The following is a 14,716-nucleotide window of genomic DNA, read 5'->3' on the forward strand; positions in this document are numbered from 1 at the left end:
CTTTCATGTATTCTCCCATTAGATGGGAGTACTAGAAATGTAGCTAGTCAATGAGGTCACGGGGGGCTACATATGGCACTATATAAAAACGGGGGCATGAGCCTGTTCACACTGGGGCATGCAAAGAATTGTTTTATGAATATTCTAGATAAAAAGTTAATGACTCTGCGAAAAAAATGCATGACTTATGTTGTTGCACTGATCCTGTCCTGTATAATCACAATTCTTCAGGCTTCAGAGCTGAAATCCAACATCTTTCCTTGCTGGATTGATGTCTATAGAGAGTTTGTTTTAGTGATCTGCACTCTGGGAAGTGTCATTTTTATACCAGGCGGTGTACAGTAATCTAATGTTAAAAATTTCTTTGCCATCGCTCACAGGAGCTCAACTAAGGCCCGTTTCGCACTTGCGTTGTTGTTTTCCAGTATGGAGATCCGGCAGAGGATCTCAAAACCATAAACAAACTTTTCGGTTTAGTCCTCACGCATTCTGAATGGAAAGAGATCCCTTCAGGAGGCAAGCTGTGGTTTTGTGTCCGGTCATAGAAACGGAACAAACCGGATCAGTCACCAAAAACTATTTATGTCAATGGTGACTGATCCGCTTTTTTAGGATCCTAAAAAACCACAACAAAAAAAAAACCACGGATCTGTCACCCATTGAATTTCAATGTATTTTGTGACGGATCCAGTTTGTTCCCTTTTGGTTTCACACAACTGCATCCTAACGGAACAGATGCATGCTGATCTGCCAAATCAAAACAAGTCCGTGTAATTCCGGTATTAAGATTCTGTTGGATCTCAATAACGGAATTAACAACGCAAGTGTGAAACAGGCCTAAGCTGTTAGGGGTGTATCTGTCAACATGCTTGTAGACCGTTTCCAATGTCAACTAGCAGAATTGTGAATGCAGCTCTGGAAACGTCTGAAGTCTAGCATGGCTTGATGTGGGTAAAGCAAATTGTTATCATTTATTGTGCCCACCTTCTTAAAGTAAGGGGCAGGGGTGGTCTTATGGTCTTATCTCCTGAGAATAAACACTAGGATCCTATATATTAGACAATCTTTTAGACCCCCCCCCCCCTCATCCATTCTCAAGGACTCTGAGCTGTACAAGTACCATTTGCAATATATTTCACAGGTTCCCATGCCCACCAATGCACACCGAGCAGATATCCATGCACATTGCCCTTTTAAAATCCACAATTAATTGCAAAATTGTTTATAACGAAGCATGCTCACACGGCATAGAAGGTCTAGTCCTAAGACTTCATCATTGTAGCCAAAATCCCATATTAGTGAAATGGCTAGGAGAGTTTCAGATGAGTAGGGTCTACTCGCTGGGGTCCGACTGGCCCTCTATAGTACCAGAAGATCTGATGCAACAATTGAATTAAAGTCCACCAGAAGACAACCCCATTTGGAGTTGACCTGAAGGCCATCACCTTTTACTATGACCTATTAGACCCTATAGATGATATGTTTTATGTGTACAAAGAGAACAACCATGCAATTAAAAATGGATGTGCAGGTTCTGTACACATGCAGGGTAGGCTCGCAGAAACATTGCCTCTGGTGGGCCCAAGGCACTCCAGTCCAAGAGCCACTAGTTGAACCTATCCATAACAAAACCAACCAGTTGTAAATATAAATGATACTCGGCTTTAAAAGCACATGTTTAAAATTTAACCTGGCCATACACATTAGATAAATTTCGAGCAAACCACCAATTTAATGTGGACGGCGGGGTGGTGGGGGGCTACTCCCGACTCTTCCCCAGCATGTTGGGGAAGATAAGGATAGGCGAACTCCCTACCCAGGACACATGCAGGGGTTGGTAGATATCCAGATGTGTATGGCCAGCCTCAGAGAACACTCTACTGAAGTTTGCATCTATGAAAACCAATGATGCCCCTTGAGGTAGGAAATATCTCACGCGCATGCAGTGGTACAATACCTATTACTGGGGCACTAACACTTCTGTTGATATCTTCAAATCAACCCGCAAGACCCAATAAAAAAAAAATAAAAAAAATAATAAAAAAAAAAATATGTTACATTTCATAATCTGAAGGAAGATGGAATCTGGGGAAATAAAGCTGAAAGATATGGATTATGGGCTTTCTCAAGTCTAGCAATAAGAAACTGTAAATGACCTGAAGATGCTATTATTTATTGCCCTAGTTTATCAGAGGAGCACATTTATATAATTAGAGTGGAAGAAGAAATTGATTAAACACCTTTCTGATCCTTAAAAAAAAAAAAAAAATAATAATAATATATTTACCAGCAACCTCCAGCATTGGACCTGGAATAACTCTCCCTATGCAACCAGAAAGAGAAAGTAAAGCTAAGAGGTGCTACATCCAGATCTCCACAGACGTGTGAAGATCTAAAAAGATCAGCAAGACGCTCCTTAGGTTAATGGCAAGTTGGAACCATACTGCTGTAGAATTGTCCTCTATGGAGCCCAAGAACAGGTTGGCCTTCTCAGGTTTCTATATCCTCATGAGCAGTGTAGCCTACCAAAGGATCTCCTTGACCACTTGTACTGCAACACAGGACATCTTTAAGAGGGACCTTTAGACCAAGTGTGACCAAGCAGCAGTAAGCTTCCCTACCCCCATAACAGCCATCTAGATTGGGTTCTATAAGGATCATCATTGGACACGACAATTATCCATAATCAGTTGGAATGGATTTATAGGTACCTGAAGAGATGGAACTTTACATGGTGCCGGATGATAAAACCTGGTCAGTCTTACAGATAATATAGCAAAGATTACATATTGAAGGCCATCACTTACACAAGCTCTGAATTCCATTCACTTCGCTGTTTATGTGCAAAGCATTCTGGGAAGCAGGTTTTCTGTAGGCATCATGTGACCCATTTGGAGTGGCGCGAGACAGTTTTCCCGGTAAAGTCTGGTACCTAGGATCTGCTTTACTCTGCCATGGACAAATGTAGAGGTCATTTAGAAGACGATTTGGTTAGATCATGTACAGAACAATCTATGACAATGCAGTTTCAAGAATTACATTTCTAATAATAATGGCAGATAATCAGAAAAGTCTAAAAAGACAAGTCTTGTCCCAGGCAGGTCTGCTGCCAAAAGAGCACTGACCTGGTTACTTGGTTGGTACACAGAACCTGCTAGTCAACAGAGATGGTACCAGATAGCCTTAAAGCTAACCCGTTTAAAAAACAACAACTCAGTTTTGGTTGGAGACAAACTGACCATCCTTATCTTCCTTACCAAGAGTCTCCAGTTTCTGGTCAGGAGGTATGGTCTGACTTACAACTATACCTGCAGAAGGCATATAGTTTGGTAGCCTTGCAATACATTGGCCCAATCTTGGAAGTTGGGGACACCAGCTAAGGAAGACGTGGGGACGGGAAAAGAGGTCAGTTGGAAAGTAACGCCTCCTGGCAAAACAGATGTCCATATCTGTGTTATGTTCTGATGCTTTTGTTGAGTCACTATATGGGGGGAGGACTTTCTCTGGCCGCAGTGATGGTCTGACAAAGGGTTTAAGCAAGACCATCTGCCGTGCTAATGCTGACCATACATGAGATAAAAATTGTCCGGAATGGCCAATTTCAGGTAACTGTCGTTTAAAAAAACATGAGGGTTGACGGCAGAATCTTTTCTGTCGAAAACATAATCGGCCATGCTGGAAAAATGCATGTTTATGGCTTAATTGGCTGAATTTGGCCGATCATAAGCAGTTGTACTCAAGGGCCAGGGAGTGATTTTTTTGTTTTGTTTTTTAAACTGACTCCCTGGTCAGTTAATTTAGCCTGGCATGTTGCTGGTGGGATCGCAAGTATGAACGATCCCACAGACGACTGATCCGTGGCCGATCATTGTCCGAAGTGTATGGCTAGCAGAAATGTCCAAACGATTAAACAGCCGAGACAGGAAGTAGAATACATGGAGTGACTTAAAAAAAAAAAAAATGGGTGGATGGTTTTCTAGATGTCGTTTTTTTTTTTAATATATATTAAAAAGTCACATGTAGGCTGTTAATTTGTGACAAAAGAAAATTGCTGGAAGTTCCCTTTAAGTTTGGGGATCATAAAAGCTAAGAAGGTCAACATGTTCATATCGCATAAAAACTGACAAACTCTGTATCAAATAGGGGGTTGCCGGTTCTGTCATGGTCACAGATGTAGGCCTCGCCATGGCTAGGGTGTAGCGCTGATTCTTGGATTTAGAACTGAGGGACTGTGATTTCATAAAGAGACCTCAGCCTCTTTTTACACCAGTTGTGACCATATCCTGCTGTAGAAATGACTATACTGTATTATAACAGGGGTGGAATTATTAGTATGATGAAGGTGTCCAACCGCACAAACAGGCAAATGTGATGACAATTAGTTATTTTTGAAAACTAAGAAAACATGAGACAAAAGTTTCATTAATAAGACGAGTAGTTGTAAGAAAGTTAATATACCTCAGACGTTACAACAGGTTCTGTTACAACAGGCTCTGAGATTTCCCCATCAGCATGCTACACAGTGTCAAGACGTGAAGAAAAAAGTGACAACAAGACCAAACGGTTAGTATTGTGTGCAAATACAACGCAGTGAATGGTTAGAGTAAGGATCGCACCAACGTCAATGGCATTTAACCCCTTTACTCCTTAGGCTCTAGAAAACAGTAATATACATTCATCTATTGCGCTTACAGAGAACCCGTCCCCCGTCCTGACATGCCCGTTTTAGTAACTACTTGCATTCCCCATGTAATGACAATTTTGGAGCCTCTATTTTTATGACTATGTTGTACCGTTCCTTTATTATTCCTTCTAAAATGTACGAATTAATTGCTAGCAGCTTTTCAATGAAGGTCCAGATAGGTGTTACCAGTTGGGCGTGTGTCCTTGCAAAGTCTGACACTGGCAGCACTGATTGGATGGTGTAAGCCTATGCAGGAACACACCCTTAACTAGTAACAACCATCTGGACCTTCATTGCAAACTGCTAGCGATTCATTCAAAACTTCTAGCAGGAGTACTAAAGGAATGGCAGAGTCATAAGAATAGATGTTCCAGAATTGTTATTACATGGGGAATGCAAGTAGTTACTAAAACAACCAAGTCAGGGAAGGCGACATGTCCCACAGCAGAATCCCTAACATGCCAGGCCATCAGGATCGACCTGGAGAAGAATATTGGGGCTGAAGAGCAGGACCTAAAGACAGAGCAGAAAAATACTCCCTTGAGATCTCTCCGCTCTGTCTTCATGCTGATCTTCAGCTCCCATACCCCCACCTCCCGTATTCTCCTACATGGGTTCTCGGAGCAGGCTTTGCAGACATCAGATGGCTTGTGGACCATCATTAAGTTCCTGGCAATTTGGCATTGGAATATTTGTGCTCAATGCTTTACAACCAGCACATCTTGGGTCTGGATTAGGCTCCATTTTTTTTGTCCGTTCGCCGTGCTGCAGCCGGATCTCCGGCCAGTCCCCATTATAGTGAATAGGGCTGGGCGGACTTCCGACAGTGCACGTGTGCAAACGGTAGTACAGATCTGGCAGGCTGTTCCTCTGCAGGAACAGCCTGCAAGAAAAGCTTAACGCGAGTGTGAAAGTAGCCTTACCAGAATCATAATGCCTTCTCTTAAAATTATATATAATAAATAAATTATAAATAATCAACGCGAATTAAGGCTAAATTATTGTATTGACTTAGAACATTCTATACACACACAAAATCAAACCCGTCATAAGAATTCTGGTTCAAAAGGGAAGCCGTCACGTTGAACCGGCAGTCTGAACTGTGGGCAGCGGGTTATACAGTAGATATATAGTTTTAGGCATAATTCATTTGTTTAAAATCCTTCTCATTTTGGGCTTAGGAGTCCGGTGGGCGGTCCTGCTCAGTGATTGACACCTGTATCTATAGACACACTGACACAAAGAAGACTGTCACTCACTGATAAGCCCAAAATGAGCAGAAATTAAGACAAAGGAATTACAAGTTCTACTAAATCTTTTCCCAGAAAACTATATTCCGATCTGCTCAGTTCCTTCTGCTCAATAACCTGCTGCCCACAGATCGAACCACGTGTTCAAGGTAAAGGGTTCCCTTTAAGGACTGTTGTATAAGAGAGCCATTGAGCTGGATCGATTGTGGTCAGGAGTAAATGGGTTGGAGTAATGCCATACACACATATCTACAGTGACAAAACCACCTCAATGATAGTGAACATCACATGCTGCTAGTCACAAGACACATGGTCCAGTTGACCATTTGACACCACATTTCCCTACTGATTAAACAGTGCAAGACTACAAGAATATTCTGGATGATGAGGAACACTAGACAATTCTCAGTCAAAAGAGTTATTCTTAAAACTACTGTTGACTGGACACAGAGCAGTTAATGTGTCCTTCAAGGGTTCTCCTACGAAGAGTAGCTCACCATTAAAGTGACGTACATCAACCTTTAATAGGGATTAAATATAAAATATTCCTAAGGGTCTGGAGAGAAAGCCCATTTCAAATCAAGTGGGAGAAGATTTACGGTGGAAAAATTTGCAGAAAATAAAAAGGTTGCTCTCCTATCGTCTTCTGGATAATCAACTTTATTGTCTGCATGGAGAAGGTTCATGATCCAACATGGTATCTGTATGAAAACCCCTTTCGACTACATATTACAGGATCCAGCAGGGGTGGTGATTAAAATAATAGACATGTAAAATCCAATAGCCAGTCCATGCAGAGTCACGTCAAGAACTGGAGGAGAAAAAAATAAAATCTTGAAGAACAGGTTTTCTTCCAGTCTTCCTCCCCTTGGTTCATGTCAACCTTATGATCTTCATAAAGAAGTGTCATGCTCCAACCTTTTCTCTGCATAACTACTTCCCAAACTAGGAAATACAGGGAAATAATTATTTATGAGGATGATGAGGGCGTCATAAACCTGAGGAATCGAGGAAGATCTTTGCATCACGGCACCACACCATAGACTGCTCCTTGAAAGGGACAACTCCTTTTTTTGTAATAATAATGCTGCCCCAAGTGGCAACTGGGGTGAACAGCTGATATCTCTGGGGGGATTCTTATGTCAGCATAGGAAATTAAAGACTGACCATGTAATTCATGGTGGGGCTGAGCACACCACTGCTCTTCGTCATCAGCTCTCCACTCTGGGTAATAGAGGAGGATTTCCCTCCATGAAGTCCATGTGTCCTAACAGGGCAAACGAACGGGGATGGTTCTAGTTGAGACAACTAGAAAGAACTTTCTGCCTTGATTCCCTTAAAACAAACTGTAGTAAATCTTCTTTAAAAAAAAAAGAAAAGGAAATTGGTCGAAAATTGCTTTTAAAAACATGGGACCTGGACAAGTAAATGATGCATATTGCAAACCGTGAACATGCAGGAAAGTCTGTGCCCCCACCAGTAATGAAGACATGTATTAGAAGACATGCATACTGCTTACTGAATATATTAAATATAAGAATCTGTAGGGGTAATATACAATGTGCCATTATCTGGATTGTGCAAACTCCTTAGTCATAACCTTATATTCTTTCACAAGTTATTCTGCTTCACTAGATAACACCGCTCTCAGAACACACCGTATTTTAATATTTAGGAATAAAAAAATATTCTTCATAATTTTTCAAACACCTGGATATGAATATTTTTGTAATTGAAAATTAGCAAAGCCACTGAGTTATTCAATAAAATGTATTTGTATAGCACCACCTGCTGTGTGCTCTTTTTCTCACGTCTGTCCACCTCCCTGAGGTGGACACGCATGCTTTACTCCATTCTTTAACTGCCACCAACCATATCTTCTGTTAGAAGCTGACAGTTACAGGAAGGGAGCAGCAGCAGAAAGAACATGCCTGTGAGCTGCCAGCTTGAAATAAATCTAGTAGAGCAACTGGCACAATGAATGGGGAGATCTCCGATCTATGTGAGGTACAGGGCTGGTTCCAGCTTTTTTAGGAAGATATTGCCATGTACTATATAACACCCTTCTAGCCCTTGCCAATCTCAATTTTTACCCTTTAGGATCACAACTTTAAGTGGCAAATGAAATGGCAAGATTTAAGTGGCAAATGAAATGTACCTGACCTTATGATGTTGCATCTCTTGTGCCAATGACTGTAAACGTATCATGTCCCAACAATTAGGGACTGCCATGGGGTCCGACACCATGCCTGTCATATGTTCACCCCTCATTAATTTTGTTTATTGATAGAAAAAAAAGTGTCCTTTACAAGTTGGTCATAGGAAAGAAAGCTCCCAATTCAACAGTTTGTATTACATTTGGGGTTTTCAATATACCTTTTATTTGAGTAACACAGGTTCTAGAATATTTTCTGTAATATGTATATTACACAGAATTGGACGACTTATGTAAATTTACACCCTGCCCAACATGGGTTTATGTGAATGTTATTGTACCTTTTCCGTAGATGCGCTTTGCAAATCTTCCAAGCTGGTGGATAGTTGTCGGGGTTGGACTCTATTCAAAGAAAACGCAGCCAAAAACGTTCAAGTTTTTCTAGAGTCTTGATGAACAGTAATATCATATCATTTCACAGATTTGGTTACTTATAACCTAATCACCTATTCCTGTGGTCTAAGTTTTCTTCTTGTGGCGAGTTAAGATTTTCTGAAGGACTAGGCGTGCTGATCCTGTCAAAAAAAATATGGCAAACAATGTTCAGTTGTTTGTACTTTAGATAGGCAACTCTCGGTATGGCTATACTTAAGGGTCTTAATATAAGACAATGTTCTCGTCTGGTAAAGCCAATCCATTCAGAAACCACTTTATGTATACTAGTTCTTTTCTAGAGTCTTTAGCTTATGCATGGTCTGGACTTTTAGAAAGACAGAGGCTCACTTAACAGTATTTGTCAGACCAGCGGTCAGGGAGGAGTGAGGGGTGGCGATTGTATAAGAGCACCATACTGGCCCAATTACATCTCAGTAGTGTGGCTGGTCAGGGCTTCTGACATTGATTACTATAATGTCCTGCTCCTCCTTTTCCATGTTTATCTAGGCCCATCAAGGGAACGTCATTCATTACAATCCTCCACCTACTATAGTAATAAAGATCTTACAGATAAACTTTTGCATCACAAACTGTGATTACTTTGTTCTCCTATTAAGAATGTCTCTCTCTCTGAGATTACATAAAAGCAATATTTTTCACTTAATTTTTAATGGCATGGCACTTCTGAAATTAAAAAGTCAAAAATTCGATAACAAAAAGTTCTCTGAATATGTAGTTTTAAAAAAAATCCCTGTCTGATAGAAATACCTTTAAGAATTGAATTGATTTCTTAATAGTTGGAGGTATTTTTTTTCTCACAGAGCTTTAAATCCTCTGTAAAGAAAAGGAATTGAAGTGCATAAAGTTTTTGCTACCTGTAACCACCACTAGAGGGAGCTTACCGTATGTGGTTATACATTAAACTTAATAATACAGTGAGCCCATAAAGCTCCCTCTAGTGGAGACTGTGGGTAGCCAGAATTTTTCCTATATTATTATTTTTTTATATTTTATTATAATTTAGGGCACTGCACCAGATTTGGAGAATGTTAAAAAAAAGTTTCTACTGCTATATAGATATACACTCACCTAAAGAATTATTAGGAACACCTGTTCTATTTCTCATTAATGCAATCATCTAGTCAACCAATCACATGGCAGTTTCTTCAATGCATTTAGGGTTGTGGTCCTGGTCAAGACAATCTCCTGAACTCCAAACTGAATGTCAGAATGGGAAAGAAAGGTGATTTAAGCAATTTTGAGCGTGGCATGGTTGTTGGTGCCAGACGGGCCGGTCTGAGTATTTCACAATCTGCTCAGTTACTGGGATTTTCACGCACAACCGATTCTAGGGTTAACAAAGAATGGTGTGAAAAGGGAAAAATATCCAGTGTGCGGCAGTCCTGTGGGCGAAGATGCCTTGTGGATGCTAGAGGTCAGAGGAGAATGGGCCGACTGATTCAAGCTGATAGAAGAGCAACGTTGACTGAAATAACCACTCGTTACAACCGAGGTCTGCAGCAAAGCATTTGTGAAGCCACAACACGCACAACCTTGAGGCGGATGGGCTACAACAGCAAAAGACCCCACCGGGTACCACTCATCTCCACTACAAATAGGAAAAAGAGGCTACAATTTGCACGAGCTCACCAAAATTGGACTGTTGAAGACTGGAAAAATGTTGCCTGGTCTGATGAGTCTCGATTTCTGTTGAGACATTCAAATGGTAGAGTCCGAATTTGGGGTAAACAGAATGAGAACCGGTATCCATCATGCCTTGTTACCACTGTGCAGGCTGGTGGTGGTGGTGTAATGGTGTGGGGGATGTTTTCTGGGCACACTTTAGGCCCCTTAGTGCCAATTGGGCATCGTTTAAATGCCACGGGCTACCTGAGCATTGTTTCTGACCATGTCCATCCCTTCATGACCACCATGTACCCATCCTCTGATGGCTACTTCCAGCAGGATAATGCACCATGTCACAAAGCTCCAATCATTTCAAATTGGTTTCTTGAACAGGACAATGAGTTCACTGTACTAAAATGGCCCCACAGTCACCAGATCTCAACCCAATAGAGCATCTTTGGGATGTGGTGGAACGGGAGCTTCGTGCCCTGGATGTGCATCCCTCAAATCTCCATCAACTGCAAGATGCTATCCTATCAATATGGGCCAACATTTCTAAAGAATGCTATCAGCACCTTGTTGAATCAATGCCACGTAGAATTAAGGCAGTTCTGAAGGCAAAAGGGGGTCCAACGCCGTATTAGTATGGTGTTCCTAATAATTCTTTAGGTGAGTGTATATAAAAAAATACATTAAAAAATGCTATTTTTCGAAAAGGTTTTACTTCTTGGTAATACAAAAGTATGTTGCATGGTTGACACAAAAGCTGGTGCCTTATGTATCAGTCATCAGCCTGCTTAGAGTGCTATGTATAGCCTGGCACAAGGTTGGCAGCCACTGTGCTTAACATTTCGTATTCAGCCGATGCATTATGCAACACACCACACAAATCCTGTTTTAATTAACTCCAAAGTAAAAACACATGGCTTTTTGTCAAGATACTTAGCAAAACTGCAATGCAAACATACTGGCAGCACCCTCCCCAGAGAGCTGTGCATTTCTTGCCAGTGGTATAACATGATCTGATGCTGGCCATTCCCAGCAGCTAGTCTGGCCACCTAAAGAGGACCCGTCACTTCTCCTGACATGTCTGTTTTAGTAACTACTTGCATTCCCCATGTAATAACCATTCTGGAGCCTCTATTCTTATGACTCTATGTTGTGCCGTTACTGCAGACAATAACTGGGTTCAGCAGCTTGTGGTCATGCCAGTCATTGGCTGGACCGGGGCAGGTCACCATGGAAAATGAAGAGGGGCCGTGCTGCAGGAACTTGATAAAAATTCATTTTTACCAGAAAACCGCTTTACATGAATGAATCTAAGCGGCAATACCACACACCACCTGCGAACAAGTGTGGCACTATTTTGGGAAGAAAAAACAGCCATGTTTTTCTTATCCTGGACAACCCCTTTAAGTGTATACAGCATATGACTACATCCATGAGGACATCCATGAGGCTCACTGAACTCTGAAGAATACACAGTCACTCAGAGATGCATTGATATGGAATGGTCTTTAGTCCTTTGCTCTTACCCATTTTCCAGGATGTTTTGAGGAGGGGAGGTTGGAGCAGTTGGAGAAGACGCGATGGAACACACCTGTAGGAGACAAGGTAGGTACAAGCTTTTAGGTGGGAGCTACGCAAGTAAATAATGGAAAGTCAGTTCTGACAAGTCTGGTCACGCTCTTCTGAAAATACATTTTTCCAGTGAGAGCAACAGGTAAGTACAGACCGCAGCGCCAAGTCTATAAATCCTACGCAAGAGGTAGGTACACAGAGTTATAGAGACCTGACCCTCAATCTCTCAATACAAAGTACTGTGATGGACTGCCAATGACAGGGGTGTGGGAGAAGACTCTATGGATGATGGGATGACCAAGATACTGGCTTCATAAGAACCAATATGGCTGACAGGAAGTAGCTGCCTTATGGCTGCCTGTCATAGAAGCTGAAACCCATAGAAATCTTGAGTGTAAGTTCATCCCAAGCATCTGGACCATTTCAAGTCGCTGGGCCAAATATCTAGAAATGAAACAAAATGGGGTTACGTTACCTCAGAATTCAGTAACTCCATAGTCTGGTTATTTTTTGGAATCAATTTTTTGGTAGATTCCACCTCATCTTCACTGCAGGCAGAAAGTATTCTTTCAGAAGAGCCTAAAAATAATAAAGAAAATAATCACATCCTCACACTATAATCATGGAGATTTTTACAGATTTTTTGCTGGGCACCAAAATAGATTATTGGGTTAAAGGGGGTATCCAGATATTGATGACCTCTCCTCACATGCTTACCAACTTTGCAGTTGATAAATTTGGGACAAATAGTGAACGCCCTGGGAACACCCCAAACCGTGTAGGGCTGCCCATTTATTAGCAGGGTTTACATGTGGCCTGCCCACTTTCGGCCTCGGACAGCCCAAATTTGCAGGGACTGTCTCTGAAAATTAGGGACAGTCCCTGGAAATTCAGGACTGTTGGCAACAATGTCCTCACGACAGGTCATCAATGTTAGATCGGTGGGGGTCAGGCAGCAGCTATCCATATAGTAGATGAAAGGCTCAGTCCACTGTGTAGAGTCCAGTGACTGCCCAAAACAGCTGATTGATGGGGGTGCTGGACCCCCCACAAATCTGATATTGATGAGGACAGGCCATTAAGATCCCCAGGCTGGGAAACCCCTTTAACTCATTTGGATAGACCCCCATTCCTTGTGACTGGTAGGGGTTCCAGCAGTCAGACACTCATAAATATGATCCTGTCGATAGGTGAAATGTTATCATTCTAGGACAACTCATTTAAGGGGGTCCTCTGAGAATGATTTAAAATGGCCGCTAGCAGCCTGTACTAGAATGTGAGAAGGATTGGTTGCCACTGCTTGTGGAGCTGCTTTGGGGAGTGAGGGGCAGGGTCTGACTACATTGCTCTATAATGGATGGTAATGGTGTGATCCTGCTCATGATATGCCATCATGGCTGAGCAGCCTGACAGGAACAATCACCAATATGTAGCATACGCATACGAGTGTAATGTGTAGTGAAGCCCTGTCTCCTCACTACCCTAGGCAGCTCTGAAGGTGAAGGCAACCAGTCCAGTTCACGTTCTAGTACAGGTTGAATTTTAAATCATTCCTAGAGAACCCCTTTAAATATTAATAGTCTTGTGGCATTGATGTGGTTGGCGATTTGGATCCACGCTATACGCCTATGAAACATATGATAGAAGGCGTTATAATTCGGACACTAGGGCAGAGCAGCTACCAATATTCCGCCTCCTAAAACTCAATCATTATGATCTCCCCACAATAATGATGAGGTTGTTAAAGTTTTTGCAGCATCCACATGCAATAAAGGGGCATTTTATAAGGTTGGCTCTCCTTTAAAAGGGATTGGCCAGTTTCTATTACTAGCTAGTAACAGCACATGCATGGAGCTAGTAATAAGCATTTAAATTATCATTGGCGTCCAATAGTTTAATGCTGACACGTAGATCCTCTGACCTGCGTGCCAGCGCTGCGGTGGGGACATGGTTGCTAATGTAGGATTCTGTCCATCAGCAGCCTCCATTAACCTATACTGGGGACGGACTGCGCATGTGCTAGTTCTCCTGTACAAGTGAATGGAGGCCTCCGACGGACAGGTTCCTCCATCAGCGGCCATGTTCCCAGTGAGCTCCGGCACGCAGGTCAGAGGACCTGCATGTCAACAAGTCATCACTCCTGAAATTTTCATAATGCTTATTACTAGCTCATGTGCACATGGTCCTAGAAAATGGCCAACCCCTTTAAACTTCGCATTCCTTTCAGATAGAAGCAAATGGTGAAAAATGCCGCCAGGGTCTGGAATTCTACATAAGAAAACAAGTAGAGCTGGAAAGCAATCTGGAAACTATTCGAGGAGTTACGAGATGTTTACTGTAAGGCTCAGAAGTTGTAGAATGAATTAGCAAACAGTGGCGGTGCTGCTGGAATAAAGAAGCCATTTTTCTTTAACCCTGTACAGCCCACTCTTGACTAGAAATTCAACCTCCTTTTCCAAAATGGATTGAACTGGTCTTCTCTGACATCTACCATCAGGAAGCCCTCATAGACCCTAGATGTAGGTTGGCAGAACCTGCCAACTTTGGCGGGATCTACCAACCCTAATGTGTATGGAGGCTTCCATAATCTTCCCTGATGGTAAATGTTGCGAGAGTTAAGACGGGACATGCTGGACTTCAACTGCCAGATCCTTCTGTTCTCAAGGAGCTAAGCCACTGCCAGAGATGCCTGGCCTCCTCCCATCTTCCTACTGAGAACACACACATTCTGGGTCAAGCTAAGTAGGGCGATCAGGACCCCATACTCCTTGAGTTTAAGTAAACAAAGAATACCATCTATGGACCACTGCATTGTTGTGTCCAACATGTATTTTTGCCATGGGACCTGCATCAGAAGTTCAAGGTTGACCTTTTGTTTTCTGCTGTGGTTTGCAGATTGGCCTGCCACAAAATCCACCCCTGGATTAACAGTAATTTTCAATAAAAACAGATTTGACAAAAAAAAAAAATTTATCACAGATTTTG

General features: G+C 42.0%; 1 protein-coding gene across 7 annotated transcripts in view; it reads right to left on the reverse strand.

The window, feature by feature from the left end:
• The window catches only part of PPFIBP2 (PPFIA binding protein 2), a 191,428-nt gene that overhangs the window by 12,855 nt on the left and 163,857 nt on the right, over positions 1 to 14,716 (reverse strand). For 6 of the 7 annotated variants that reach the window (XM_040409255.1, XM_040409256.1, XM_040409254.1 and 3 more), the window contains 6 exons: positions 12,207 to 12,310; positions 11,686 to 11,750; positions 8,596 to 8,664; positions 8,431 to 8,491; positions 4,459 to 4,515; positions 2,808 to 2,949 (listed from right to left, as the gene is read on the reverse strand). In XM_040409255.1, the coding sequence (XP_040265189.1) occupies positions 2,808 to 2,949; positions 4,459 to 4,515; positions 8,431 to 8,491; positions 8,596 to 8,664; positions 11,686 to 11,750; positions 12,207 to 12,310 (498 nt within the window). The remainder of the gene's footprint in view (positions 1 to 2,807; positions 2,950 to 4,458; positions 4,516 to 8,430; positions 8,492 to 8,595; positions 8,665 to 11,685; positions 11,751 to 12,206; positions 12,311 to 14,716) is intronic. The other variant, XM_040409257.1, reaches the window with a different exon arrangement.

The sequence above is a fragment of the Bufo bufo genome, chromosome 10, assembly GCF_905171765.1.
Source record: "Bufo bufo chromosome 10, aBufBuf1.1, whole genome shotgun sequence".
Classification (NCBI taxonomy): Eukaryota; Metazoa; Chordata; class Amphibia; order Anura; family Bufonidae; genus Bufo; species Bufo bufo.